At 39.3% G+C, this 27,518-nt stretch overlaps 1 protein-coding gene across 1 annotated transcript in view; it reads right to left on the bottom strand.

Moving 5' to 3' along the window:
• The window catches only part of FBN1 (fibrillin 1), a 164,425-nt gene that overhangs the window by 120,796 nt on the left and 16,111 nt on the right, over positions 1–27,518 (bottom strand). The window contains exons 3-5 of the mRNA XM_067305931.1: positions 26,792–26,890; positions 19,208–19,303; positions 17,495–17,590 (exon numbers count right to left, since the gene is read on the bottom strand). Coding sequence (XP_067162032.1) covers positions 17,495–17,590; positions 19,208–19,303; positions 26,792–26,890 — 291 coding nt within the window. The remainder of the gene's footprint in view (positions 1–17,494; positions 17,591–19,207; positions 19,304–26,791; positions 26,891–27,518) is intronic.

Genomic DNA, 27,518 nt, shown 5'->3' with positions numbered 1-27,518 from the left:
TAATCCGCAGTTATGTGAAATACGACACAGAAGCAGCACAAAACATTTCCATTAGGTTTTTACGACAAGCATTTCTACCTAAGGGTAGACTATAGGAATTTACACAAATGCCTAGAACAAATAAAAAATGATAAACATAACCACCCCCCCAACCTAAAGCCTTCCCATTTCTCCTCAGTGTTGTGTTAGTACCTGCATCAGCCCTCTGTTTCAAATAAAGTGGTAGCTAGATCCGACAAGCACACAAGAAAAAAGGGACAGCAAGCTGCAGAAAAGATGCACAGCTGCCCAGGTGCAGGGCAAAGCCGGAGCAGAAAGAGTTTAGGGAACAAGCGTGGAGGAAAAAAGGATGCACAGAAACATAAAGCAAAAGAGCACAGGGAAGAAAAACAGGAAGGCGGTAAAGAGGAGATGGATCAAAGTGGATCTAATCAGAGTGGGAGGAACAGAAGACAAGGAGAGATAAACAGCGGGAGCGAGCAGACACCACGTGTGCGAAGCAGAGAGAAGGAAGGGAAGGAAAAGGCCGGCCAGCCCGAGAGCTTTGCCAGCCAACCAGGAGAGGGAGGTTTGCCAGGACAGTCCAGCCAAATAACCAGTTAAAAAGGAGGTCCGGAGAGCCAGCTAATCAAGTGCGGCCAGCCAAGCAAAGCCATCTAGGAAACAAATCCGCGTATCAAGCTGAGCCAGACGAGTCCCAGTCCCACCCTGGGCGCTGGGTGATGCCTCAAACGCTGTGGTTTGCAGGGAGGCACTGGGCATTAGCTGCACTCAAGTTCACCCTCTGTGAAGCAAAAAGACGCACGAGAATTTCACGGCAATGTGAGGAGTGTATTACTGACACAGTAGATTAGAATATCCCATCTGGCTATGCACTCTGGAATACTATGTACTAGCTAGCACTAGGCGACCACATATGAATAAGCAATGATTACATACATCGCAGCTATTAACCTCTTGTTTCCCAAAGGGTTTTTTCCCCCCCATCTGTAGAGTTGATTTCCACATTCTTTTTCTGGCTTGATATTTTCAGGCTGATACGGTACAAATTATTTACCCTGATATTATTCGTATAGTTCAGTATCATAGTCTTAATTTAAGAAAAACAAATACAAGGCCAGTGATAAATGGTGATATCAGTCAAAAAGGGATTATAAACCACACGAAGAGTGGCCTAATCCAGCTGCACTGATAACATACTGCTTATCTGTTAAATTAGATAGCTCCTATTTATCCATCATAAAGAAATAAACTGGAGAACACTGAAGAAGGAAAAATTAAAATTGTAGCTTTCTAATCGATTGTAAATCCTTGTGCTGTCTTACAAGATAATTTTAACACTGGAAGAAAAATGGAGTAACTGAGCAGAACAAACCACGAAAAAAATGATTTAAAATCCATCTTTCAACACAAAAAGAAAATAAATGAGTAGTAAATGATACAAATTATATCAAAGAAAGAGCTCCATTTCTAGGTATCAGACTGTTAAGTACATCCTGTTCATTTTTATCTACCCAGCAAGTCTTCCTGCTGTAATTCAGCACCATGCAAAGCACATACTGGGGTAAGAGATGTTCCTATGAAGAAATCAGGACTCTCAAGGAATGGAACGGAAAAGGAACGGAAATGAGGTAATCCATATGTGAGCAATGTCTCATTGCTTACCTTACCTTTCTGGATATAGGATCTGATCCACACCACTGAAATCCTTGAGTATCTTTTTTCTTTTAACTTCACTGGGCTTTGAATTAAACTGCTGGTCGTAAGCAGTTAGGAACGTGGTAGTCCAGTTTAACACCCCTAATCCCCTCAAGCCAAAAAAGATTCACAGCTGAGACAGAGGGTATCTTAGGTATTAAAACTCAATTTCTGTTTGGGGTTCAGAGACAAGACTGACAGGACCCAGGGGTTCCCCTAACTGGTAAGAGGAGGGCGAGGAAGGGCAGCGGGATGGAGCTCTCCTCTGCTGCTGGATAACAGCAAAGAGTTAAGAAGGGTGAGCGTATAGACTGCAGCATAATACAGTTTAAAGTTCCTCTGTGGGAGCTCTGGCATCTGTCTAAACTGCAAGGTTTAGCAATTACAGTGCCAATTTAAACTTGTACTTTAAAATATAGGAAATATTTTCTTTTAATTTTTAATAGAACGGGTACATTTAGGAATCTAGGTGGTCACAGATACACACATGCATCACTCACAGCAATGTTAATGGAACAACAGGCTATTTCTGAGTGGTGTCTAAAGTTTCAGCTGCTCCTAAACCAGCGCTGTGGGAAAACTTTCAGGTGGCTTTAAAAAAACTCCCATAAAACAGTAGAAAGCTCATAATTTAAGACACTTCAGTGGAAGAGAAAACTTCCTCCTGATTATCAGCGGTATTTTGCACTATATCCAAATGTAAGATTGTTTCCAGAAATAATGTCTTTTATCCACATAATTCCTGTCAGGAAAGTGCCTGAACATCTATTTTAATAATTAAGCTTCAGGTTTCATACCACACTTCTGGTAAATAAATTAGAATTCAAATTAGAAAAATGTTTTTAAAGCATCAAATTATTTAGTCTTGTAAAATAAAATAAGCTTAGCATGGCTAAACTGCCCTTACACATGAACCTTTTATTAGTGTTTCAATATACCATAAGTCTAAATTATAGAGATAATGTAATTCAGCCCACATGTTTGAAATGAGATAACCACTGGAGCGGAGCTCGCGCCTGGCAGGCACGCTGATCCCCCCACGCCCCCCGCGTCATCAGGAACTTGAAACTGGAGCAGCGTCTTTCGAACAGCTGATTAAAAGCCCCGTTCCTAAAAGGGATCTTGTTCATCTCGGAGGCGCGTGCCGGGCTGCGCTGCGCAGGACGGGGCCGCGCAGCCAGCCTGCCACTGGCCCGGCATCCGGCTCTGCTTCCAGCGAGGGCCAGGGAGACACTGACCACTGAGCGGTGGTGACCGCGTGCGCAGGAGGCCTCCGCACCAGTATCACGCAGCTGCGAACCAGCCACAATACTGACCGCTGAAAAAAATGATGTCATCTCAGGGGAGAAAGGAAAGCCCACGACTCTTCCAAATGTGCTCCAATTTGGGTCTAACCTAAATCCAACTAAAATGAACATGAAGATCTCCTTTGGGTTTCAGTGAGCTACTTGCATTTCATCAGCTGCCATTGGAGGACACGTGCTATACACAAACTTCTCTATACGTCATCCAGTGGACATGTTAACACCAGCAAATGCTTTAGAAATCATGAGAATATCACATGAAAGACTGCGCATGCAGCACATAAGCCCAAGAGGAAAAGCACACTACACTATAAAACTTAAAGAGATTGTATCTATTTAGTTTGCTTTTTAGTCTACTGCAATAGATTTCACTCATCGTCTTGAAATCCAAAATTGCTGTTAAATAAATACAGTTCTAAATAATGGTATTTTCCATACCCTGCAGCTACAGATAATGAACTCTTCCTTGCTTATGCATGTTCATATTTGTGGCTTATGCCTTTGAGCACTTTTTACTTTTATCCAAAATTACTGATTGATAGTAACATGTGGGTACCACAGCACAGAACTAATTGCTTTCTCAACAGCTTCACACACCTCCTCGAAACCTGGCTGGCAAAATCCGACTGCTTCAACTATGAGGCCCGATTCAAAGCCCACCCAAGTCTTTGGGCGTCCCTTCCTTCGACTTCAGTAGGTTTTGGATCACTTCCATAGTTACAGAGAAATTTCATCCAGCCTTCATTTCCCTGAACAATATAAGACTTCTACATCTGAGTTTAAAATACTGCCCATATGTTTGAATATACAAACAATATGCTTTTTGTGTGTGTGTGTGTGTGTGAAATGCATGTATAATCTACCTTCTGGACATAGCAAAATGAAGAGATGTGGAATAAACATAAGCCATTGCCTATGGGGTTTTGGCAATAGTTTACAATAAGTGGCAAATCATTACTGCCTTTGATGTTCATTGTAATAACGTTAACCATCTTGAACTCTTTTGGTATTTCTTTGGATGCAATGGGCAGTTGCCTAGAAATTTCATTTGTGCTATTTAATGCACAGTCACTACATAATATTTTCTAAGATTACCCAAGTATTTATAAACAAGGAATAAAGGTTGCATGTGCATAGAAAACATCTGACATGTTTAAATGATTCAGACATTAAAAAACAGAATTCTCAAAACAAGAGTTCCTTCAGCAGACAAACACGAAGGACAGCAGCAATACTGGCAGCAGTGGGAGGTTTCAATGAGGGTTCCTATGTCTATGCACTGGAGACCTACAGTTGAGGAGTCAAAACCACCTCCAATCTTCTGAGCCAATTAAAGGTGAAATCCTGTCCTCCATCACACTGAGCTCAGAAGAAGTGTTGCCATTGATTTCAACAGGGCCAGGACACCACTCCTGGTGTGTTTTCAGGATAGTTGAATCATTGCAACAGCATTAAGACTTCACATCAGAGTAACAAAGAGGAATTCCTCCCAGCTTGAGACTGAAGCGGACATCAGCAACATAGGTTGAAGGAAGTTGTTATTTCTTTTCAAAATTTTAAACAGCTGTTTTCAAGGCAGATTAAAAGATTTTTCAATGTTTGGATTCAACTCAAGAGCTTTATCTAATGCATACTTTGTATTTGAGTATTTGTTGAATTAGAAATTTAATAGAGCAGCTGAGTATTTTAAAATCTTTTGGAAGATGTGAAAAAGGGATGTGAACTCTAGCACACCCTGTAAAACATAAATTTTTTTTTACCAAAAGAATATGTTATTCATGTGCTCTGTACATTAGGTCAATTATTACTCACTTTCTTTGGAGAACAACCAAGTGCCTCCACCCTTTATAACAGAGCACTGTAATCAACTGTAGTAAGAATAGCAGAATTATTCTAATACACATTGGTAGCTCAGGCCCTTGCTCAAGAAGGCTTGCACAATAAGAAACTGCAATTGATTTGCCATCATCTTTACTTTCTTTTTTTCAGAGGGGAATAAATTAGTATTTCCTTGTATATTTTACTAAAAAATTTCAATTTCACATAAACAGTAAAAAACTTTAAAAAAAGGGTGCTTTAAATTGGCCCTCCAATTAAAACACTTCTGTTATTTAATGACAAATTCTGTAAACATTCTGATACCAATACTTCTTCCACTGCACGTCTTTCACTTCCGCTAACCCAATTTAACCTCTCATCTTCCTTGCAGTCAGCAGCTGTACAAAGCTTTTTTTATATACTGACATCAGCAAGTAACTGAAGTGCTAGTGTGATATTTAAAATGCCTTCTAAAAACATGACTTTTTGTATTGAATTTGGAACCAAGTTTGATACAACTTGTACTGTTAGTTTAATATAGTATCACCTTTCATGAAGCTGTATCTTGTTGGGTTCCTGCTGGGACCCGAGAGCTGAAAAATCACAAGGTTTAATGCATGGCACTTCAGTTTGCCCAGTCTGGCTCAAGCCAAGAGAAGCATTTCAAAGTATTTGGATAACCACACAGATTAAATACCCAGCGAGGTAGCTTGCTAAGTCATTCATCATTTACCATTCCTGGACTGTGCTTGTGTCTCACTAATGTTTTTACTAGAATAGCCATTCAGATGAATGGAATGCACATCTCCACCGAGTTTCCCCTGTCTAATAAGCAGTCTAAACTTCTCAACCTGTCTTCAATGCTCTCTGCAGCTCTGTTCCCAAGAAGGAGATAAAAATATTTGGCTACATCCCCTCTTACCCTCTCCATCTTTTTCCTTGCTTGTTTTTCCTTTACGACCCTCTATGTCTATACCGCCCCAGTGCATTACAACATTACCATCTCCTTATTTCAACCCCTCAAAAAGCTCACAACTTGTCATTTTACTATTCCTTTTGCCTCTTCACTTCAAGAAGCAGGTAACTGGGATAATTCACACTGTTGATGCAATTCAGTCCAGACAGAGTATTTGCTTTGTTAAATTATATTGTAAAGTTTATTGGTGCCAAACTGATCTAACACTGACTCTCCTTTCTCAGCTGTGTATCACTTATCCTTTTTTTAACTACACATTTCAATGGTAGATCTTTTTGCTTTTTAAGCCTGCTGTCTGGAAGTCATTTTTGACCCTGTGGTTTCTTTTGAAGACCATATTAATCCGACTGTAAAGCTGTCATACTACCATTTTACGAATCTCTCCAAGTTACCACCCATACTGTCCCACCAGGACATGGAGATTCGCATAAAGGCTTTCATCGTATCCCAGCAGGACAATTATAATTCATTGCTCACTGGTTTTACTATTACCTCCTATAAACATTTCAAGCTCAAGTAGCATTCTGTCACTGTACTGCTCAGCTGAACCAAGATGTCTGGCCATACTATTCCAGCATAGAGGGCCTCTGAAGAAGCAGTTCAAGGGGTCTCACTAAGATCCATCTTAATTGCACTTTAAAGAAAGTGCACAGCATACTCTTTCCACTATATGTCTATTTATTTCTTGCCCTAGTTCTCAGAAACTTAAGTAGACTTAAGAGCTTTTGAGATCCTAAAATCTTCCCTTGCTGAGGGACCCAGTTCCCTCCTAAATCAGATGGAATTATCAGTTAAGATGTGGAAGAAGCCTCAAAGCATACTTGTGCATTATTCAGCTGTATAGATTACAAGGTACTAGTATTTTCAAGTTAAAACCTCATAGTGAAGTGGAATGGTGAAGCCTTTAATTGCAGCATTGTAAGAACCACGTGATACAAGTGAAATAGGTGTAACACCAAGAGTAGTAGAAGAATTATGGTTCAGTAAATCACCACTATGTATTTGAAGTAACTGAAGTCAATCACTAAGCAAGAACAAAGAACACATTCCTCACTTTCATGCTGGCCTCTAATTTTAATTTCTACAGAACATGAGAAAAGCAGAAGAAAGTAAACAGTTCTCTTACTTTGTGTAACATCTCGTCTTTGCTGATTTGGGATAGATTTTCTTGTGCAATAGGTAAAGCTCAGTGGAATATTAAAGATTTTTTGAACTAGTTTTGGCTTCCTTATTCTTAGGGCTAAGACCTGATGTGGCATGAAAGCTCTTAAAAGCTACCACTGATGTTAGCATCCTTAACAGATCTTAAATCACTGAAGAACTGTTGGACAAAAAATTTCTCTTCTTTCCCCCACTTTCACTTTTGAAGAGGAAAGACAGAAGCAAAGCTATAGCAACTGCCTTCAGTGCAAAAGAAATAATTTAAGTATTTCTGCCTAGATTGCAGCCTCTGTTCAAATTCAGTGGAAGAACAGAGCCGTAAGCTAGATAACAGCTAACAGCTAGATAACTTGAATTCTATTCTGTACTTGTCCTCCTTTTCCCCCAAAATTGAGTTAGCAAGTACATATCCGCACACAAATGGTGTGCATCAGCAACCTCACAGTGAAGCCATGTACAGGATGGGCTCTGGAATGGCCTCTAGTTAACAGGTCTTTCCCATCTTTTTGTTGTATGTGACAAGTAGACAAGTATAGCCAGTGTCAAGTGCAAGTAGGAAAGTCCCCCTGACAATGCACCTGTAGTTACTAAGGGGCTGCCAGAGACTGGACAAACGGATCAAACAGCAAAGATGGGAAAGTCTCAAACACATCATGGCTTTAGCTGTGATACAGTAGGAAGCCAGATCTCAAATAGTTCCAGCAAATGCAGGGAGGAGAACAAATATGGTTTCCAGAACCAATGTAAGCACCAAGTAAGAACGAAGCGAGTCCTTCCTGGGATGCTTGCATCTCTAGTACATAATTTCCTGCATGTCACTGATTATCATTTGAAAATGACAGGTTAATTTCTTTCTCACTAGTGTTATACTGACTGCATGACAGAAGTAAGCCACAACATCCAAGAATCATAGTAAGAAAACATCCACCCCCTCCAGGTAAAAATTCCAAAATTCCAGGCAATTCCAAAGTAAAAAAAAAATTGAAGTCCATTCTCACACTCACAAAAGAGAGGTTTACAAATGTACCTCTTGTCAGTGTTAATAGGAGTTAAGAGCATGCCCTACTCCACCACCCCATGAACCACTGTAATTTTGTCAGCTTATATATTTTTTTTAACTGGCTACTCCATTTTGAGAATTTTATTAGGCAAGTTCACTAGGAATTATTGGTGTAAAATATGCTGTCATTGCCTGGCTCCCCATTAATAGTTGCTACAGGAAAAACATCCTCTGCACAGTATAACACACAAACAAGAAGAAATGCAGAACATCCATAATTATGAACGTTGTGATAATGTCACCACTGGACCTTCCTTAAATGGTTAAATGGTTTGAATGACACAGTTGGAGGTGTTACAAATCACAAACAAACATAAATTTTAAACACACTTTGCAGTAGCTGAAATACAGTTAGAAATTGTCTTCTCTCCCCTGTAATTAATTTTTTAAAAAATTAAGCAAATTCTTTGATCTGTAGAAGTCACCCCACTATGTAGTAGCTGTGAATTTTCATGTGTTGTCTGTTTTTGCTGGAGAAGCACTGCTTTCCCCAGCTTTGCTGGAAACTCATCTGTCAGTAGATTCAATGGAGCAACCGTGAGCAGTGGGACCCCACGTGAAAGGACCTACAGCAAAACTGATGGCATAATCTTGAGACAGGCCATCACTCAGAGACTGCCGTGTACACAAAAACAGGAAAAAGCAAAAATCAGAAAGTACAATAAAATCCCACGGGATCTAAGTGCAGTGCTGTGATGTCAGCAAGGGGTCCTGCCCCCTGCTCCGTCCCGCAGCGCGCCCATGGCTCTGGCCAAAAGCCCCTGCGCCAGACCACCGCTTCCCCACGCGCCAGCGGGGAGGCGGCAGCCGCGGGCAGGCGGGTTTCCACCCTGCTCCCTTCTCCCCTGCTGCAGTCGGTGCCACCGAGTTAAAACAAGAAGTATTAGAGGGTCATAGCAGATTATTCATCCCAAGGAGTAAGGGGGAAACCGGAACAGTACTGAAATTCCTGGTGATCACCAGGTAAACTTGGCAGAAAACCTAAATGCGGAAGACAGGCCAATCATAAAACGTGACCAGGACCATTTGGTAAACCAGACTTACTCAAGTTAAATGCTTTTTAAAAGCAGAGTCACATGCTAAGTTAAACACTCAGGGCCAAGGAAGATGGCGCACAGTCACCCCTTCAGAAGGGACCTGTAACCTGCATTGCTCCACTTTGAAAAGAAATTAGGACTAACAGCGTACGGCTGCACAGCAGAGAGCAGCTGCAGTTACCATCGCTATGCCAGCTTCGCCTAGGCAATACCAACAACAGACACGTGGTAAATGGATAGGATTGCAACCAAAAATCAACTGTTTACAAGTTACATATTTCTGTTCTTAAAATACACACACACACACACACTTTTAACAACTTTCACGTGCTTTTCCTAATAAATATTTTTACTTATTAAAAAAGCTTTGCTTTTACTTAGCTTTTTAATAAGTACCTTTTTAATTACTTATCTCTAGCCATTATACATCTTCCTACAAAGAGAAATACTGAATCTTGGTTTCTTTACTTAAGAAAATTCCCTTTTTTTCCAAAAGGAGCTTTTTCTGGATAAGAAGTGCAAAGCTAAAGTCTGTTTTACAGCAGAGCAGAGTTTGGAGAGTGATCTTTCTCTTTGGGCTCTTTTCTTTTCAGACCTTATTTAGGCCTCTTTTCTTTTCCTACAGCATTTCACTGGAGTGCCAAACCGTACAAGCTGTCACCGAAAAAAACCATGTAAAACCACCCAGTCGTTATTCCGGAACCTCCCAAGGCCAATTGGAAGTGTGAATGTGACTGTTGCTACAGTTGCTCTTCGACAATTACTTCCTACAAATTTTTGCAACTTTTATGCTGAGATAGCATATGAGATATCCTTCTAAACGCAGCAGATCACTACAGAAAAGCTTTAACTTTTATAGAGAAGATTTTATCATCAACTCTGCTGTAAGCTGCATGGGCATTTACATGTGACAAAACAGTTACACTGACCATTCTGACTATCTCTGCTTAAAATATATTTTCATTAGCATTAAGCATTTTGCAGCTGACCTACATAAAAGAATTGTTTTACTTGGAAATGCCCTTGTCAGTTTAGCCTTGCACTAGGTACGATTGACAATGTTTCAAAAGAGGTTCTCTTCTCTTTGTTAGAGCCGACCATCGTGAAAGCTTTAGGATATTTACTAAAGTTTAAAAAAAGACTCCATAACTCTCAAATCCGACTATGTGAGGATCATCTATATTGATATTTCATTTTTTTGTTGCAACTGTAAAAAATATTTTCAGCTTACCAACTCAATAAGAAAAAAAAGGCTTGAATGGAAAATATTCATATAAAATTTCAGGGTGATTCACAAGGAAAACATTTATTTTCACTGCAACAAATCAAAGGATTTTAGGTAGCTGTGCTTTCTCGTATCAAAGCACATAGTGGCCCAGAGAAGAAGGAACATTTTTCTCCATATGGCTAAGCGGGCACTGTCAGATAAGTTCTCAGCTTCATTTACTCATTCTCTGTATCATGCTCAACTCCAGGAGTTACCATTTTAAAAGCACCTTTCCTATGGAAAGCTCCATGGGAAATTAGTTACGTTCAGCTATGTTATGTTCCAGAAGCGAGGCTGTGACCCATGAGTTGGGAGATAGTTGAGATTAGGTAAATGGGCATGTTTGCAGTGGTGGTAACAGAGAATGGCTCAAAGCCACTTGTTCTGAAGGTCTCGATGCAGCGCTGCAGCGACAACTAAAATCAGTACAAGGTCACTCAGGCTTTCAGCACATGAAAAGATCCGACCTTCACGGTACAAGACATCAGAGAGATTCTTCCCCATGCTCCCCAGAGCGCAGATCTGGCAGCACGAGCCATTCAGGGAAGTTACATCCCTCAGCTGCCTGCACTGTATACACAAAAATCATACATGTATTGACGTAACCTCCCATAACCAAACAAACATGGACATCTCGTTGTGTATATAACTTCAACGAAACCTTCCGACAAAAGCGCAGGCCTCCACTCCTCGTTCTGCGGATACCGCAAGCCAGATCCCGTGCAAGCAAAGCCAACGCGAGTTCGGGCGCTGCCTGCAGGGAAGCAGAAGCTGCCAGCGTGCCCTGCCGGCCCCGCAGCCGGCCCCACGGTGGGCTCCACGGCGGGCTCTGCCGCACGGCTCCTTGCGGGAGAACAAACGCGGTGATTTTCATGCAAGTCCCTTCAAGTCCTACACGCAAGAATCAAATCCCAAAATCAAACATGAGCTCCTCAATTTGTGTTTAAATTTGTATGGATCTCCACTGCTACGGCTAAAATCACATCAAAACAAAACCAGAAGTCCAATACCTTGCTGTGCATCTCAAGGTCAGTGCCCCGAGCAGCCAGTCAAGAAGGCACAGAAATACTGCAAGGACTGCCAAATAGCTGAATGAAAACTCTGGATTTGGATTTGTTTGACTGAAATCAAAACTCAGTCTGGAAGAAAATGTAAATGTTCAGCTTCATCTACAAAGTTGGAGTCCTCACATCTCACAAGAGACCTAAGCCCATATGTACTAAATCATTTATAGATCTTGATTAAGCTTCAAGCATATATCTGAAGAACTATTTTGAAACATGCTATGCGATATGCTGAGATGCACAAAGCATAGAAAAAGAGATATATGACTGGTTAGATAGCTGTGCATTTGCAAGGAACAGAACAACGGATAAAACCTTCGCATACACAAGACCCTAAAATGTTTTTTGGCATTAAATAACAGACTGAGTTTAGTACTGAGTTCAGATCCAGAGATCTATTGATTATATTACAAAGTATTATAACCCATCTTAAATCACACATAGTAATTCTGTATAGACTAACTTCCCCTGTAGTTATAATTTTAAAAATAAAAAAAACTTCTCATCCATTTAGCTCACACCTCTTCCATTTAGCTCACCTCTTTCACAGAAAAAATACTCCAAGGCACTGATACTGAATTTTTGTTTTAAAATGGAAAGGCATCAGAGTGACAACATGTATGTAGTCCAATTACTTTAAAGAGCAAAATGTCACTCTGTGACTGAATATGCTAAACGTCAGCCTGAAGCAACTTTTCATAATTAAGTTACATATTTGGGGGAAAAATGGTGTGCAAGAATACTTCCTCCAGGCCTTCAAGCCTGGCCATCCTCTAGTGTGCTGCTGTAGCACTGTACACGCATTCATGTTACAGGGCTGCAGAAACTACATGTCTATGTCAACAGATGTGTTTCTTGGAAGACAGCTACAAAAATCAAGTTTATTCAAATGTTTGCCAGCTACCATATGCTGCAATACTACTTTAAATGCAACATAAGGCTTTGGGAACATACTTTTACTGCTATCTACACTTTGTTATTTACTTTCCATTTAGACTAAATACCAGAGACGGGGCACACTAAGGGGTGCAGTGTCTTCTTGGAGAAAACATTCAACTCGTTGTAATATTTAGAAAGAAAAAAAATATATGCACTACTACACCACTCTCAACCACTTTCAGCGGTTGCACTTTCACAGAGAGGCTCTGGGAAAGATATTTTTACATATGGCATTAATTCTGGGAACTTTTAATAATGGCCAAATATAATTAAAAATTATGCAAAAATTCCTGCCATGAAGAGAGCAGTACAGAAACGACTCTGAAGAAAAAGCATTCATTTGCTCATATTCTGAGTGCAGAAAAAAGAAAAAGAACACAACACACATGGTATATCTTTAATATTTGAACTACATCAGGCCTAATTCTCCTCCTCTGTAAAGCCAATGGCAAAACTCCAAAATGCAGCAGGATTGAGCCCCTGATGTTGTCACAAGCCTTCAAATAAACAAACAGGGCCATAACACATTCTAAGCTTCCACTGTGTTCCAATGGATCCAGACAGGAAAAAGTAAAGCACTTCACTGCATTTTTAGAATACAAGGATAACAACAATGTACAACTTCATACTTTATAGAAGTCACCTTATTAAAGTATAATCATCCAAAGTCCAAAGCAAAACAGACCCAAAGAGTCAAGATAGCTTTTATGCACTATTTTGGAGGACGTGGCTCTATCAGATTTAATTGCGATGCCTGATCTCCCCGAGTTTGTAGCATGCTGCTTTTTCCTCTGGACTTTCATAAAGTGCATGACATAGGGATGTTTTCACATGAGCCAAATGTGGGCATCTACCATCGCTAGCCAGATCCCCCAGGCTCTTTTACAGACAATAAAAAGAGCTGTTGATGTTCTGAATTGTCCTCAGGGGAACCCAAGCTAAGCCCCTGCTCCGAATCTCTTCAGCAGCTCTACAGGGAACTTACACGCTTGTATTATGAGCAAGTTATATTACTGTCTTCGGTTTTAAAAGTTGAATGGTGTAAAGACAGCATCCAGTTCTTAACCAGCAGAAGAAATTCTGTTTTGTTTGCATCTTAATCTCCTATTACCTGTGATTTCTTTTCACAATAGTAATATGACTAAACAATACGCTTGAAGCTCAGTGCGCATCTCGGTACTAAACTCTGAAAGCTTAGGCCAAAATCCAGCAAGGCCCTTAAGCATTTGCTTAATTCTAAGTATACTAACATCTCAAGTTTGAAGTTAAATGCATGTCAAAGCCCATCACTGGATTAGGCCAGAGAACTCGGCACCTTTCAGAATGAATCCTAGAAGCGCAAATAATTTTAACTGAGCCAGAATCCATGAAATATTTTCTTTTATGGACTACGTATTTTAAATCTGTCTCAAATTGCTGTAGGAAACCTTTCCAATTCCACTACACTTTTGCTGTTTAGTTTATGTCAAGTTCACCTTTTTGATGAACATTATCCCAAAGAAATACCAGGTCTGTTGTATTTATGATACACCTGCGTATACTTGACAGTACGCCCTGGAGGCTTCCCCTGCCCTGGAAAGGTGCCAAACACCATACACAACAGTTGAAGAGTTAATGATTTAGGTGTAAGACTGTTTTGACCACACCATGGCTATCAATCCAGCTTTGACACAGTATATCTCACTGGTGATATGGCTCATGCTCCCAGAACACGCAGAGGAACTCCACTGATGATAATGAATCTAAAAATTCCTTTCACTCATATTTGGAGTGGTTCATAACATCATTAACGCTTCTAGTAAGCCACACAAAAAGCAATGTGTGTGCTGTAACTGTCCAAGGCCAGCTGCTACTCTCTGAAAGAATGACTGAATAAATAAAAAAAAGCTCATGCCACAGACTTTGATGGAGCTTGCTGCACTGTGAAAGCAGCAGGTCTTTTACCAGATAAGCACTTTGATTTTATACGTATTTGAAGATACTGACCTACAAACAAGTCTTGTAGATCTTCACTGATGATCATATAGTCAGCATTTTACTGAGGTAATACCAATCTTGCTAATTTTTATTACAAATATGGACCAAATACATGGGAAATTATTACTTAGAACAGCAGACACAGAACCACGGAGTATGCCTCTAGACTTAAGAAACTGGCTCAAACTTTTCTATAACAATATCTGGATCATTTTCGTTGTTTTCTGTATCAGATTATTAGAATAATCCCCATGAATGCGGCTGTCTCAACATTGTTCTATTCAAGGCTGTTCTAAAATACATTTGCAATAAGAGCTGGAATATTCCTCGGTTTGAGACACACGTGCCAAAAACACTCAGCAACTTTAACTATTAGTAGAGAAAAGCACTGCATGATATGCAGTAGTAAATTACTTACATCACTGTGAGCTTGTGGCATGGCATAATCTAGAAGTCAAACCACAGCCAAACACATGGAGAATGTGCATGCCACAAAACCGTATCACTCCCTTTCACATTACACTTACATTCAGAAATGATGTTTTCAAAATAATCTCCCTCTCCTGCTTCTCCCAGAAATGGGATCGTTTAAAAGACTGTTTCTCTTGAGTAATTTCCTTTTTTTCCCTCCATGCTCAGAGATATATATATTTTTTTTAATAAAGATACAGTTTTACTCTACAAGGCATGAATCTTGTCAATCATTTTCTGAATAACATTCATCCACATATACATCAGAAACCCACCGGGGAAAGTCGCAAATCTGCATAATGTTCCAGGGCTAGATTCAAAATATGGACCTTTTACTTAGCTGACAGATGTGTAAAATCATATGCAGCCAGACAACTCCCTAATGACCACACAGGTGCATGTGCTGAACAATGCCAGTTATTCCAACTAAGACCAACATTAGTTTAGAATTGAAAAGTTATATTCAGAAAAGTTTTTCTGATGGCATAATGTGATTCAGAGACCAAAAACCACCACACCCTTTTTAGAGGAGGGGAACAGATTAGCTCACCAAGGTACAGAGGCTGCAGGAAATCTCTGTGAGAGAGACCACATTTCAGAGGTTTTCTGGGAAGATATGACTATCATTTGGCCTCAACACTGAAGTGAGCAATCAGAAATACTGTGGCTCATTAATCTATATTTTCTCTTTTACAGATAACTATAGAATCAAACGTGTTCTAAGAAAAACTGCTTATGGAAGAGGCACGGAGATTAAAGACTTCCACCTCAGTTGTGCACAGTAACATGCCTGGGATTTCCTGATGGCATGAGTTGGCCCCAACAGCTTGGTGCTACCCTCTTCTCACTCCACCCAACAAGAGAAGCAAGGCAGGAGCCCTGAGGGACAGGACTGAAGCTGTTAACAGGCTTCAGCCTTGAAACCGGTCCTAATTAGGTGGAGTCAAACTGGTCCCAGATCAGACAACGTAAAAGCAGCACTGAAGAACCCTCTTCCAAACTTGCAGATTACAGTACTTCAGCAGACTGAAAGCTCAAACCCATGGAGAACAAGCAGTCGTTGCTAGAAATTCAAAGCCTTTACAGTGCAGTACTTTCTTTACCTGTAAAGCTTTTATTCTCTTCAAACTTAGGACCTTTAACCTAATATACTTAATGTTTTTCCATTGCTTAGGCTCCTCTCTGGTGGTAAGAGCCCAAGCAGGATTCAGAACAGAGCTCCCTTTCAATCTTCAAAAATATTTCACCATCAGTTTGAACTACTTACAATATCTCAGTGGACAATAGGCAAGACTTCACACAGTGCCAACACAGCAATTTCCTCTGCTGTACAGAGTGTGGAAAATATCTCCTTCATCCTACTGTCTGCTCTAGCACCAAACAAAGTTTTCTTCCCCCATGGTTTGTTTTTCTGCATCACCCCCTACACTGCCCATATAAAAAAGCCAACCATAGGTCCAGGTGCAGTCCTGACAGCAGTGAGCATCTGACACACTCACTGACAGGAGCTGCGTGTGCTCAGCACATCCCTACATGCAAGCCCAAAAGCAAGTCACCAACACCAGTACTGTCCTAGGTTCACAGATATGTAATGCAGCCTTTTGTAGGGGTAGCATGTATGAATTTCCAAAGAAACAGATCAATTGATCAACAAATCAATCAACTCTTATCATTTGAAAATGTATTATTTTTAAGATTACAAAATTCAACAGAATGATTGTACATAAACATTGTTTGCTGCATCTCTCTCAAATGAAACATTAAATTCATTTAATTTCCCTGAAACAATTTGATATACCAGATAAGGCAGTTAGTATAGCTGTGTTTTCATCTGGAAACAGCTGTGATTACCACCATGGATACTCAAACACGAAGTTATAAATTGATAATGATGAATCCATATAAGATAGAAAGATGAATTGAATAAATGTTGTCAAAAGAAAACATACCAAAGACAGAGGCAGGATGCTGCACATCGTTGGTAAGTGAATGTATCAGAGCAATACAAAGTACTTCTCTATTAACTTAAAAACTGAATTGCAGTTTGTGTAAAAAAGCTTATCAATATTTTTTGTCAGGTCTTCCACTAGAGTGTTTTCATAGCAAAAATTAAACAAACCAAATGCCTTAATCAGTTGCATATGTGTTTCATCCTGGTTTCTATCCTCATGAAGCTCACATATTGCTAAAACTGCTACTTAATATTTAATTTCAGTCTTGAAACTAACAAAAAAAATCCAATCAATTCAATTATGGATTAAAGTAGGCAATGGCTCAACAACCCTACTATTAGTAATTAAATGGGAATTTTTGCTCCAGGAAAAGAAAATAACACTTGCTAAAATCTACCTTGGACTGAAGAACTAACCTTTAAAAGCATATCAATCAATGCCTGTGATACATAAAATCACAAGACAAAATAAGATTGAATGTTTTTTTCCTATATCAATGCTAAAATTTCCTTTTTCATTAAAAATGCTGTCTAGGAAAGCTGTTACAGTTTTAATCTGTAGCTTTCCATAACTAAGATCTCTACAATTCTCTCAGACTGAAGTTTTGCTTTCAATAAAGAATCCATACATTGCATTCTACGAGAACCTTAATTCTGTTTTACCTTATTCATAGACAATAATAAAATATTAATATTTAAATGTGTAACATCACCAGTATCTTAGTATTAAGCAAGAGGGAACACCAACTTTTTCAGTTTTAGGGCACATACCTCTTTCACACTGGGGTCCAGTAAAGCCATATGTGCAAGCACATCGGTTGGGAGCCACACATCGCCCTCCATTTAGACATCCATTTTCACAGACAGCTGCATCAGAGAGAAGACAAAAGTAGTCTTCATTGAGTTACTTCCAGAAAGACATAAAGTTATATATGCTTGACCACCTCTGCTAAACTGGTAGAAGCCATAAACATAATAGGACAAGATACTTTATTTTTCCAAATATACTTGTGATCTTTTGTGATTTCATGGAGTAAGTAGAACAAATTCATCTTTTTAGGGGAATATAATATAAACACACTAACAATCACAGCTTTTATGACCTCTCAGACCCCTTCTCTTTGAGATGACTAGACAATTCAGTGACTTCAAACTAACATCTCTTTCCAACTTTCAATTAAAAAAAACAGAGAAATAGTAGAGATTACAGATATAAGATGTAGACAAAAATTTCATCAAAATATATTTTCAAAATTTTTCCCTATTCAGGAGTAAATTTAAAAATGTATTTGCTCCTCTACACTTCTAGAAAAGCAATCTAATATTAAAAGGCTTTTTGCTGATGATTAATAATTCATGTTATCAACTAGGATAGTCAGAATTAATTAATGTAATTAATTACATTTCACTAAGTTAATCCAAGATATTTTGCCTCTGTATGGCACTGTGACCAGACACAGAACCCACTTTTCCTCATAAGAAAATCCAAAAGCAGAGTTTCTCTCAAAAATCATCAGAAAAGATGACATTCACATGAAACAAACAGGTTTTAGTACAATTTGATGCTTATTGAATAATGTTATTCTTTTTTCTGTCTTATATTCACTTCAGTAGAAAGAAGGTTTCCCCTGATCCTCTTTTATCCACTTGATATTTCACAGACAAGGCAGAAATACAATTCTTAATTCTTTCACCATATGATCCTCTTCCAAATTACTCGGGTAAATTCCTGGTCCTACTGAAGTTCATGCAAAGTATGCCATTGACTTTGACAGAGCACAAAAGGGTTTCATTAAATAAGCTAAAAACATTTTCTCTGTTGGACCAACAGTTCACTAGATAGCAACATGACAGCTTTGGTTCAAAAGCAGTATCTACATCCTTATTTGAGTTTCTTCACAGCACTCCAGCCCAGAAGAGCAAGAGACCATTGGGATCAGGTTGGGATAGGTTTCAAGCAGTGGATCCAGGAATGCTGTTGGTTCTGGATTGATTGAGGAAATCAAAAATTTGTCAATCAGCTCTAACAAGACAACATCAAAATGAGCAAAATTCCTCAAGAGTACTAACTAACTGTGTAACAAAACTCTGAAATTAAAACAAGGTTTTGTATTTAAAAGCTTAACACTGCCTATGAGATGAAAACCGAATCCCATGTAAATACTGAATTTAGGGCCTATTGTTCCAGTGAGTGCAAAGCCCTGTAGGTCAACGGGAATTATGGTAGTGTGAGAACTACAGGATCAGGTTATATCCAATTATTATGAATTCACTTGATGTTTATTTTAATAGTCCTGATCAGAAAGAATTCACTCAGCACTCACACTACAAAGTCATGTGTTTTCCTGTAAAATTCCATTGTACCTGAGCATGTACAAGTTCAACATCAGCTGAAACCTAGTGTTAAAGAGTGTCTAATACACACATCCCAGAATTATTTAACTTTACATTTCACAGTATCTGTATTAATAAAAATTTACTTACGCTGTCCACAGTGTGTTCCTGTGTATCCCTTCTGACAGAGGCAATGGTCATCACTACAGCTACCTCCATTCATGCACCGGATGTTACAGTGTTGTACTTGAAAGGAAAAAATATTTTGCTCAGCTAAACCAAACGAGTCAGGAAAATTAACTATATGCTAAGGGATTTTTTAGGGATTGATTCTATGAACTAGAAAGCAGTACTAGAAACAGAGGATGTGTATTTTAGGATAGATATTTAAAATGCCAGTACAGAAAACAATATTGATTCACAGTTCCTAAGGAAAACAGGAGATGGGATAAGAATTTGATACCACCTGTATTTACTGAAGTCAAAGGCATTTCATACAAGCGTAAAGCTGCAGCATTTGTCTCTTAGTTTGCAACAGCGAGAACAGGCCATTAGCAAGGGGAAAGTACTAAACTTCTGGTGGATACCACCAAGAACCACCAGGGTCTTATCATCTGGGCAACGAGGACTGGAAGCATTAAAGGTGAGGGACTAGGAATAACAAAGCTCCAGGAGGTGGCCTGCTCTTGCCAACATATGCAGGAGCAGACAACGACCTGCCTGGCTAGAATTTCCGGTGTGAAAAGAAAAACATAGCTGGGCCATTTCTTTCCACCCACCGTCTGCAGCCTCACTCCATCAACAGGCAAAGCTGCCCTTGGCTGCTGGGCTTGAGGCTGAGGAGCTCCCAGACAGCAAGTCCCCAGAGCCAAGGATCTTCCCCTGCTAGTTAATAATGATGAAAATGCAATCCAAGTCCCATGCCAGTGAAGCATAAAAGCCTGTGCTGCATTTTTCTGATAATAAGGACAAATACATTTTTTAACTAGATGTCAGGAACAACTTAAAGTGTCTAGCTTTTCATTCGTAGAGAAGCAGCTGGCTCTCCCGATCCCATCCTCCTCGCCGTTCCTGTGTCCAACACAGCTAACTGGGGCCAGCACTGCAGGAGCATGGCCAGGAAATGGCTTCCTCTTAACAGGGACCACATGAAAGGCTCCTCCCCAGACAGTGTTTTAGTAGATGGTCATAGAGCGCTGAATACCTACATCATGCTGCCTGAAATGCTCAGGACTGAAAAACTACAAATTGCATTGCTGCCCCAGCCTATTGCTAACAGGTGGGATGTCAACCACCAAATTTATGGTGTTGCACAAGGGCCCTTAAGCATCATTTCACTTATTGCATTTCAAAAGTATGTGAATGGAATTTTGTTTTTATTTTTGAGCAGAAATAGTAATTTTAACTTTATTGCCATCTATAGCAATATGAATCTACAGAATAGAAGTTAAATATGCTATTAGAGAAAGGATTTAAAACAGCCTAGCATTTAAAACACTAGTACACTTAATTCTTCAGTTATAAAAGTAAAATCTGTATCTTACATTTCTTATGTGTCTAATAGTTATGATACATCTTTGTTCTATTTTGGATGTACTTCAGTACTTCAAGCAACAAAAATGTACTAACGTTCCTCAACAAAAAGTAAAATTCTCTGCAAAAACACAGTGGGTATCTGGTGAAGATTTTTGGACAATGTCCTAAGTAGGTCAGAAAAAGGTGTATAGTTACTTTAAAATGTGTAGTTCAACTTAGCTTTATACAATCTTAGAAAAACAGAGGGGATTACAAAAGCATAGGAAATGATATCATCTGTCAAGCAGGGAAGGAACTTAAAAACCACAAACTGATTTCAATTAGAGCAAGCTATGCCAAGAGCTAATTTCCATTCCCACACGAAGACCAAAGCCATTTAAATAGTTTGAACTACATTTGAGATAAAAAGGTTAACAGTAGCTTATATGATGATTTTCATATTATTTGTTCAAGTGAAAGCAAAGTATATTTCCCCATTTTGGGACAAGGAATGGTTTTACACAGAACCCTAAAAAAAAAAAGTTTCCATAATTTGTCTTACTGCTTCTCAAAGGAACTTTTCCAAGGTGAAATACTTCTTTCTCTTTTTTAAAGTAAAATCATTATGGGAGATTGCTGGGATATCCAATCATCATTATTAAAATGAGCCATTCAAATCAGTGAGCTTTCTCCCTTCTGCTATGCAACAAAATCAGTGACATACAGTCACAGTAAGCTAGTTATTTGTTTTCTGTTCTCTTTTGGGGGGATTTTGGAAATATTATTTTCAAAAACATACAAACTACTCTGAAATATTAGCCTTCCAGAAGTTTATAGAAACACATGCAAATGCTATCTGGAGCTTGGGTGATGATTTTAAGATTGTATTTTTGAAAAGTAGTGTACTAATACAGATCCAGAGTCTCTTCTCAGTTATATCAACAATTCCATTAGTTTCACTGAAGATATTCCAGTAAATAAAATAACTTGTTCCAAGGTATCATATTGACTGAGACTCACGGAAATAGCACAATAATTACTTTAAGACGGATAAGCCAGTTCATATAGGTTTGCCTTATCTCAACATGCATAGGAAATGTTAACAATATTAATAAATTATTGTTCTTAATAAATTATTGTTCTCTTTCAGGTCCAATTTATAAACAGTCTGCATTTGAAATGTCTGAAGTCAAAACAGGAGTAGCTGCAGGAATCTAGCTTTATAAACCTGCAAAAGAGCCAAAAAGATCAAACACATCTGCACACATCTTGTGTGCATGTTTGTATTGTTTAACCAAGTGAAACTATAAGTTGCACACTTAAGCATAACAGTCCCTGACTTTCCTAATAAATTCTCAACAAACCTGAGTAAAAACCTCATCCTACAGAGCATACCATCGCACCAGTACAGCTCATGAAATGTCCAAAACCAGCTCAAAGGTGACACATACACTGACTATTCAGCAGCTCCAAACTATAAAATACGAGGGTCTGCGACTATCACAGGAAAACAGCAGAGCAGCAGCATCTCCAGCTCCTCCAGAAAAGCAGCACTTGGTAGGAGCAGGCACAGGGCACCGGGAGAAACGGCTGGGTCTCCGTCCACAGAAATCTGTGCCACTGCGGAGGAAACACTTCCAGCCCAGGCCGCGCATTACGCAGGGGTTTGCCTGCCAGCAGCTGTAAACAAGGAATGATAGTCTCATCGCATCCCAGATGCTGAGCGTGTTTCCTCCGCCGACCGACTGACTCAGGAGATCACAGCTAGAGCTGGACCGTAAACTGCAGGCTGTATCCATCCACTGCGAGAGCGCACGCGCTGCCTCGCTGCCGGCTGCAGAGCAGTGGGAAAGCCTGCGGTAGCCTTAAAAACTCTGGAAACATTAAAAATTTAAGAGCTTTTAACATCTCCAACAGTAGCAGAAAAAAAGAAAGGGCTGCGCTCTGGGCTGTGAGCACACATCTCCCACACCGCCCCAAGTCTGGAGTCGACCCCAAGCACCCAGGCTGCCGTGCCCACAGCGCCTGTACAATTCCTGGAGGAGGACTTCAGTGCGATGGCTCAGGTAACGCCAAAGTACCCAATATCTAGTCGATTTGGGACAAAACAACTGAGCAGCCCCGTCAGAGCAGGCTCAAGAAGGGGTGGACAATCCCCCTCTCAGTATGCGCGAGCAGAGCCACCCTGCACGGCAGTCCACCCACCTGCAACTTCAGAGCTATGGGCGCATCAAAGCCACATGGGGTACGCCTACACATGTGGCAATCCTATCTCCAGTCACACTGTAAGCATACCCAAAAATTCAAGAATTGCACAGAAATAACCACTAACTAGCAAGCAAGTTCACTGATGTCACAACAATCTTTTATGAGAAAGCCACCAGTTAATCTTTTCAACCACAAATCAGCTTCCTAAAGCTGATTTGTAACCAGAAAAGTCACAACAGTTGACCTCCATAAGAATCAAAATTGAAGGATTTGTTTTGCTCTCCAGTCTACATGAGCACACGGCATTAACCATTTGACTCCAGCAGACAGCTAGTCTGTAAGAGCTATCCTGAGTTTGGTTTCTGCCTATGGTTGTACATGCTATAAATCCTGGGCCAACTACCAATTCCTTAAGTACCACATATCAACATAGGTTAAAATATCCATTCAAATTATCTCGTGATTCAGGAGCCATGTATTTAATTCTGAGAAGTCTGGTATTTTCACCTGTATCTGTAATTTGTATTTTAGATGTAACAAAACCTGTGTAAACCTGAGCAGTAATGGAATGCCCCTGTGCTCACAGAAAGATAACTGGCAATAATCTATGTGCCAATAATCGGGACAAGATCTCTAATTTAGGTATGTTGCTATAATCTCATCTTCTGAGGCTGAAAACTAAACAAAACTATGGCAATACCCAGATTGTTACACAGGGTATAAGGAACTGCCAAGATCATTCGACATGACTTAAGCAACATGATAATTATACTAGCTTGATGCTTTGGTATCATCCCCTTTTAATTTGATATTTTGTATTGTTTTAGGATAATTTTTTCCTCATTTGTTAAAATAAATATTAAAAATTGGTATGAAACGGACTTACGAAGCTTTGAGATAAATGCAAGTAAGTTCTGTGATCCACAGATCTGCTCTATGTAGTCCCACTGCTGGCATACCAAACTAGAACACTTATCTCTTGAAGGACAGTTGATTTCTGTATTTACCATATCCTTGAGTGCTGCATTTGGCCTGCAGCATGTTTGGGGGTCTGCTGTGAAGCATGCCAAATGATCAGCCCTGAAACTTGTCTCCTACTAGAAGTCTAGATTCCTAACAGGAGGTATTACAAATTGAGCACTGGTCCCAATTCTGGATTTTCTCCTTTCTGGGTTAGATACAGCCTGAAGTACTGCCAATACACTCATATATGAACAAATGTATGTTTTCACTAATGCCAGTAATGGTACTGTAAAGGCTAGTCTGTGCTGTCTTTACTCAAGTTGGCATCCTGACTCAGATTAAAAAAAAAAAAAAACTGACTGAAATCCATGGAATCACTCACATGGGTAAAGCTGCAGTAAGATTTGCACCATCTTATTTAAACTCCAGTTTCAGTGTTCGCTTTTTGACATACTCATTTGGATAATAAAAGTGCACAGCCTTCATTTCACTTTTCTTCATGGTAAGTTCCCATTTCAGGTTACTAAACTGAAGTATTTAAATTTTAAAAGTTTCTAAGTTACTCTCTTAAAACTGTCATTCTCAAATATCCTAAGAGAGGTACAGCTCTTATATTAGTTTTTGGTTTATAAATGCATATGCTGACAAAATATTAGTCGTTGCCAATGGGAGATGACAGTAACCCTTTGATGTCAAACAGTATTTTTTATGTTTCCTTTGTTTCTTAACAGCAGATCTAAGCCATTGTGGTCTGTTGTGTAAATATATATACATAGATTTTGTCTACAGTGCCAACAGAGCAAACGACTTACAGAAAGTGTACGTTCTAAAAGTCCTAATGAAGTGCTGGGTCATAAAAGTTATTACAAAAGAGTGCACAGAGGCAGTAGAGTCGTTTCGCACTACAACAACTCGATACTTTTCCTTTTAGAACTGGTTTGTTTTAATAAATAAAGGTGATGTGACCACACACACAATATGTATGTTGAACTACTGCATTGATTAAACAAGATATAAACAATATTTTTTAAGCCAACTGCTCAATGTATTGGTAAAGTGCTAATATTTCTACAGTATACAGAAAAGCAACATTATAAAGCGGCCAACCTATATGATGGTGTAAGGAAAATGTCAGCACTGCTTAAAACTACTGATTGGTAGAATATCCTTGTCTATAAAAAGTAACTGTCAACAACTGCATAACTAAGACATATGGGCTTTTAAAGTTGCATCATTAAAAACTGTAGCAAAGTCTCTGGGCCCATTCATCTGTGCAATTCCAATGAGGCTAAAAGTATGGATATCAATGACAGGATATATCAGAAAAAGAACCGCAAGAAAACCTTCATTTTTACTCATATTCTTTTTTTCTTTTAATTCTTGACTCAAGAAATACTTCAGTGTGGCCTAAGTAAAAAAATAAAAAATGAGGTAATACTAAGGTTCAGGCATTCCTGGCTTTTACAAAGGTGCAAAAACATGTAACAGATGTAGGGATATAGCTCTCTTTCTGTACCCCCAAAGGAGACCTGGGAGAAGGTCATGCTTTCCTGTACTGGCTTACAGGATTAAAGCATATGCACCTGGTAAAACAATAGTTGCAAACCCAGGCAGGCATACAACAACAAACGTATTTGTCCAACATTTTGCAACCTCCCTCCTTCCAGTACTCTCTGGGCGCTCCATGCTCCATACCCTCCTTGTGCAGGCCTCTCCCTAACAGACATCACAGGAGCCTGAGAAAGGGGTTGAACTACAAAGAACAATATTTACCATTTCAGTACATGCCATTCCATTACATTCCACAGTTGTTATTGTTTTTCCACTGTTATTGCATGAAAAGGATGCTAAAGCCACAAGCTGAAATGGTCAGTTATATGGGAAAACTCTCTCATCTAGGAAAGCAGTAAAATGGCAAGGTAAAATATAGGGGCCAAGCAGACCACACACTGAGTCTGAAAAGATATTCAGAAAGATGAAGGCTTTGCAAAGCAAACAGGTAAAATAGTATTACAGACCTCAACTGACTGTATCTGCCATTGACTTCAGTTAAAAAGTTGTTCAGACACTTTCAGGCACTTGTGGGACACAGTTCCCCCGCCCCCCGATTCTTCCCAAATTCAGAAACTTCCCATTTTATACAAAAATCAAAATCTTTTGTATTCTAAGAGACAAGGACCACACTCAAATGAGAACACAGCAGAGATTACAGCTGACATCTTAGATATGGACTACCCCAAGCAAGATCCTACTTCAGATCAGACACCATACCCATGATGAACCATTGAGCCATTTGGTTCATGGACTGATTTTCATCTTATTTATTTTATTCTGGACCTGGGGAACCTTTCTTGAAAACCTGAAGTCCAAACATTTCTAGGAAATGTCATCTCTCTGAAAGGTTTCATTTCCAAAGCATCTGAATTTTTTTGATGAAAAGCTGTTCCATGAAAAAATCTTGACCAGTTTTGTACTTCTAACACCTACAGAAGTGTTATCTGAATAAGGTTAGCAAAACTAGATTCAGAAGATGCACACTGAGCCTGGCAGGGAAATGCTATAATATCTGGTTAATTCATTTGAAATCACGTATGTATTTATATATGAGGGCATAGTCTGGCCTAGTAACTCTAAAAATGATAAAGAAATTACAAAGCAATTCAAATTCAACTGTCAACAGTGATCTCTATCATTACAAATTTTGTGCTGTATATGCGTGCATGTGCATGCATATGTGTGCCATTAGAGATAAGGGATTTTCCAGAAAGTAAAGAAATACTGGAATTAGTGTTACAAACTGGCAAATAAGCATAGTTTCCAATAAAACTAATTTGCCTTTAATTTGGCACAAAAGAATGTCTCCAGTAGCTAGTTTCTGAGTCACTCTTCAGTTTTTGTCAGAGGAGGCTAGGCTTTCTTTCCTGTGGTAAAGTACGTCTGGTGACTCAGAGGTTATTTGTCTCACATACTGACTGCTGAACTAGCTACATACCTAGCTAGCTTCACAGACTCAACAGAGCAATATAAAGACACAGAAGAAATACTTACTTGATTTTGAACCACAGGAGGGGGCTATCTGACCATTTGGGCATGTGCACATGTTTGGTCTAGAGCAAAATCCATCCCCACAGGAATGTCTGCAGATTGCTATAAATAAAACATACATGGCTTCAAAATATGTTTAAAAAAAACCCAAACGCACAAAAAACACCTGACAGAAAATATCCATTCAGTACCATGAAATAAATACCTACAAACTCTTTAAATTGTACACAACAGATTCCAAAAGAGTTCCTTCTTTTCATCTGTGTATCTCTATAGGGGACAACTAAAATCTAGACCTTCGCTGTCTCACTAAAAGGCCTGGGAACGTGCCACAGGAAATGCTAGATACATAGGGAGAGTTCCTTGGAAACGGGAAACTGTGGTCCATTTTGCCAAAGCACTCTTGGAGGAAGGATGGCACTGAGACGACATTACCATGCTCCCTTTATTTCTGCACCACAGACACACACAGCAACGTAGTATTTCCCATCTGACAGTACATTGCCTCGGTATCTTTGGAGATGGTTTTATCACCCTCAGGAAAAGTGTTTCTAAAAATTGCTTCTGGTACATTGTACCATTACACATAAAACACATATATAGCAATACGATCTATATACACATATACTTATATCCCTACATGCATATTTCAGGCATATGGTCCAAAAAAGCACAGCAAATGTATTTGCTGGCCTGATGCTGTTGCCTCCTTCCATGTACTTAACCAGAT

Source organism: Apteryx mantelli, chromosome 15 (assembly GCF_036417845.1).
Source record: "Apteryx mantelli isolate bAptMan1 chromosome 15, bAptMan1.hap1, whole genome shotgun sequence".
Taxonomy (NCBI): domain Eukaryota; kingdom Metazoa; phylum Chordata; class Aves; order Apterygiformes; family Apterygidae; genus Apteryx; species Apteryx mantelli.
Note: the sequence above shows the minus strand (reverse complement) of the source record. Positions and strands in the feature narration are given on the sequence as shown.